Consider the following 4329-nt stretch of genomic DNA (forward strand, 5'->3'; position numbering starts at 1 on the left):
GCAGGACATTTCGGAGAAAAAGTGGCTGAAAAGTTATAAAACAAGCCTCTCACACACAAACATATTCTCCATTGTCCCTTTTCTTGTTCTTTCCTAAAATAGTGTTGGCATTCACGTAAGCAGGAAAAGCCCTTGTTTACAGTGCACTGATAGAATGTGGAGTAGCTTAAGTTGTTCTGCAATCTGTTCCCTTTAATCCACCATCAACATGAGTGGGAGAAGTAGGACCAGATTTTTATGAATGCTCACAAAGTTAAAACAGGACAGGACTGTGGGTGGAGAGGAAGTTCTCAGAAAGGTGTTAGCACAATTAGCAGGGTTGATATGTCACGTTTCTAATGCTCTTCACACCTGCTCAGAAAACTGGTGGGTGCATTTTCCTGTTTCATCACCAGTACCTTGAGTCTGAATCTTGTCTGCTGCGTCCTTGAAATCCCTCCAAATGAGAGCTTGTCCTATTCCTGTGTGGTGTCTAGAGGGAAATGGAGCCAAGAGCTTTGAGAATGACTTTTTAAGACATACTAATGGATATATATTTTTTTGCAAGACTGTTGGAGAATTTTCCTTCTTTGTGCTGCTGTAATGAGAAGAAGTGTTTTGGTCTTATGTGGTTCCCTGAGCATCACCTCTGTGGACTGGCAATGTGGCTGATGAATGAGTTGAGTTAACTGAGGACACAAGGCAAAATGCCTTTGTGGCCTCTGGGTGAAAACAGTATCAAGCAGTGGCAATCCATTACAGGTAACAAAGAAGTGCTCACTCGCCTTGCGACACTATTGATGCTGCGAAAGCCTGGAACTGTGGATGAGCGGTCGGACAAGCCAACAGAGCAGCCTGCTTTCATGATAGATAATGCCAAGGGGAAGGGAAAGTGAAAATGGAAGAATGGTGTGGATTAATTTAACAGGGCAGTTACTGGTTTGGGGAGCGCTTTGGGGGAATTAAAATGTGGGAATTACAATTTTGGTTGGCTACTAGGTGTCCAACTAGCTCCACTCACTCTGCATCTTTGCCCATTTTTGGAATAGCTGTAGCAGACAGAGTGAAGCACTACCAATATGGCAACAGCCAGACTTGAGCTTCAAAACCACTCTTCAGAAAATTAATGGGTGATGCCACAGTGGGTTTGTGCAGCTTTATATACAGTCAGTGGCTCCACCAGCACTCCTTCTTCTCCCTGCTCCATTATGATTTGTTACGCTCTGCCCAGCTCAGATACTTGTTATGAAATCACAGTAAAAAAAAATGAGAATGCATCAAAACCTACTGACCAAGCAGAAGTAATTGAAAATTTGTGATTAGTGAGAGAGGTCAGTCCCACTAGAATCCTTTTAGGAGCCAATATCTCTGCACTGCTACCAGTGCTGTGCAATGGGCCTGGGTCACAGGAGGCTTCGACAGCACCTCTCAACGTTAAGACCAGGTTTGGAGCAGATTGCTACAACAGAAGTGTTTGAAAAAGTTACATACTGTAGCTTTAAAGGATATCACAGAATAAGCCGGTCTATTTTTCTGTCAATTGATCTTGGGATGTTTAACAGTAAACCTGAAGGGTGTGAACAGATGGCCGCCCTGTGTATGACAGTGTGTGTTCCCATTTATGAGTGTGAGCCTCTCATCTCAAACTGGTGAAGAAGCAGTTTAAGCATTTTTCTCTGCTCATTACCTGACAGAACCTCCATCTGTCTGTTCACCAGCCTGAGCTAATGGACCCGTCTGCTGACAGACAACAGTCGGCAGCCAGCTGTGTTCAATCCAGCCTGATAATGCGTTTCTAGTCTCTTCAAGCCCTTTTTTCTATTTTTGAATTTGTCTAAGCATCTGTTTCTTTTTCCACTGTTGACAATGGACATAAACATATTAAACTACAAAGGTAAACAGGACATACGGCTGTATATAAAGTGTGCCAAAAGCATTAATACCAAAAAAACCTCTCCCACAGAGTCCACCATGGCAGCTGAAAAGACAGAAAGGAAAGGGCGGTCTTGAAATCTGCCCATGAAAAATTCATTGTCGCTCTGCAGTGGGTGATGAGATATTCAGAGCTTTAACCTTTTCTTTCTCTGGCATAGATTTTGCCCTGTTGACACTGCATCTCTACTCTACTGAAAAAATACAACAGCACAGATCCCAGAATTGCAGATCCAAACATTAAGGTCAAGGCTTCTCCCTATCAGAGCAGGCCAGTGGTCGTGTCAGCTCAGATAAGATTTGTTACAGCAGGATGGGAGGTTTTCCATCCCTGTCCTGGTAAATTCAACAGTGGCGACGGGGGCGAGAAGCCAAGTGCAGCATGTCAGATGACCGCAGTATGGACTGGCCAGCAGTTAGCCGACTTTCTGTTTAGTGTTTACTGGTAGATTATTTAGTTAGTGTCTTTATCCATTCCCTGTGTGTGTTACTGGTTTGGCCAGCCAGTATATATGTATGTCCCCATTTGGGCCAGTTGTTTTTTTGTTTGTTTGTTTGTTTTGTTTGAGGTACTGTGCAGTTTGGTTTGTTGAACTCTGAGTTTCTTTATTGTTTGTTGGTCTCTTTCGGTTCCAGTTTGTTTGATACTGATGTTGCTTGTATTTTTTTTTTTCCAGATTTTTTTATTGTTTGTTGGTCTCTTTAGGATCCAGATTTTTGGGTAAGTAAAAAGCCTGTTGGTTCCCTGACAACACTAGTGGCAGCAGCTTGTCTTTGTGAAGGATCTCAAGGCTGCTGTTTTGAATAACACACTTTCACTGAATTACAATGCTGTGTTTTTGACAGTTAAAATTCACTGATATTTGGCTTTTGTTGAGGCCTTAAAGGCCTATTAGTCAAATCAATTTATGATAAAAATTTAAGTTTTCTTAAAATACAACATGCTTGAATATTGCCATTGTGAAATGAAGCTGATGGACTTTGTTCTTACCAGCAAATTGTCCGGTTTTCTCTCTGGCTGGTGGTGAAGCTCTGTCCCGTTTTCAATGACTGTGAAAACTGAAAAAAAAAAAGAGAGATCAGTAATATTTTATTGGATAATACAGTTTAATGCCATTCTTCCAGCCCCTAAACCTGTCAGTCAGATTTCATGTTGCTGATATCTTAAAACATTGTCAGGACTGGGGCAAAAAAAGTTAAATGAGTTAAAGTTGGCACTGTAGTGGAACGATCACGAGGTTGTTAAATCAAAGCAGCCTCTCAAAAGTATCGGCAAAGGTCACGGGAATCAGTTGGTTTGATTAGGGGATATCTTGTCTTAACCTGGAAGCACTGGTTTGATGACATTAAATGAAAGGTGCACAGCGACTTTTCTCTGGGGTTCATAAATGACCATATTTAAAGATTCTCTTGTAAGAAGAGCATTAGCACTGTTTCCTTCCTGTGTTGCCACAATTGGGATGTACACAATGTATGGCGCCAGATACTCACCATCATCGCTGTGTTTCCTCAACAGCTCCTGCCTGCTGCTGTGAGCCACCACTTCCTCTGGAACCTTATCCAAGTCACTCGTCTGCAGGGAGTAGATACATTGGACAAGACAGATTAGACAGAGATGGAGAAAGAAGAGTTGTAAATACAATGATTTAAATGGAGAGAGAGACACAAAGACAGGAACATATGATGCAGAAAGCAATAGATAAAGATATACAGAGATGGATAAATAGCAGAGATAGATAGGACTGTTGAGATCACATTGTCTGAGTCTCCACTGACACACACACACCTATTCATCAGCAGCTGCACAGGACAGGATGGATCAAACCCAACAGCAGATGTTATTATTCAGAGGCAGTATCCAGACTGCACATCCAGTTTAGATTACATTAGAAGTGATAAGCTATGAAAAACAAATTTACTTGTGCATTACACACAGATGTAAAAGAGGCTGGAAAGGACTGCAGCTCTACAGTCAGTCCAGTCCTTCTTTAGAGCTGCAACATGAGCGTTTTTCACTGACATCTCCCTTATTGACTGCCTGGACCGCGCTGCCTTTATTGGTAGTGTTTATAGCCCTGCAGTGGCAGTATCTATTTAGGCCATCGGTTACAGTATGTCTATTGCTGTGGGATATAATACAACAAGCATAACTCTTTAACTGAAGTGGGATAATCTGTCTGTATGTACAGTGCATTGTAGCTTAATGAGGAGAACTGAGATGGAATAGAGCAAATTTTTTATGAATAAAAATTGATTTGTGTTGAAATCTGACAGGTAGAGTAAGGTTAAAAAGCCAAGCACTGCCTGATGTGAAAAATGATGCTTTTCTTACAGAGGTTCTGTGCGGAGACTCGGAGCCACTGGCCCTCTTGGCCTTTTGTGCCAGAGATGTCCCAAACCTCAAGGCCTCATACACAG

General features: G+C 42.0%; 1 protein-coding gene across 1 annotated transcript in view; it reads right to left on the bottom strand.

The window, feature by feature from the left end:
• Positions 1-4329, bottom strand: part of stac (SH3 and cysteine rich domain) — a 24219-nt gene that overhangs the window by 5569 nt on the left and 14321 nt on the right. Inside the window, exons 5-7 of the mRNA XM_020591188.1 lie at positions 4244-4329; positions 3403-3484; positions 2903-2970 (exon numbers count right to left, since the gene is read on the bottom strand). The exon at positions 4244-4329 is cut by the window's right edge and continues 5 nt beyond it. Of these exons, the coding sequence (XP_020446844.1) occupies positions 2903-2970; positions 3403-3484; positions 4244-4329 (236 nt within the window). The remainder of the gene's footprint in view (positions 1-2902; positions 2971-3402; positions 3485-4243) is intronic.

The sequence above is a fragment of the Monopterus albus genome, unplaced genomic scaffold, assembly GCF_001952655.1.
Source record: "Monopterus albus unplaced genomic scaffold, M_albus_1.0 scaffold13.1, whole genome shotgun sequence".
Lineage (NCBI taxonomy): Eukaryota > Metazoa > Chordata > Actinopteri > Synbranchiformes > Synbranchidae > Monopterus > Monopterus albus.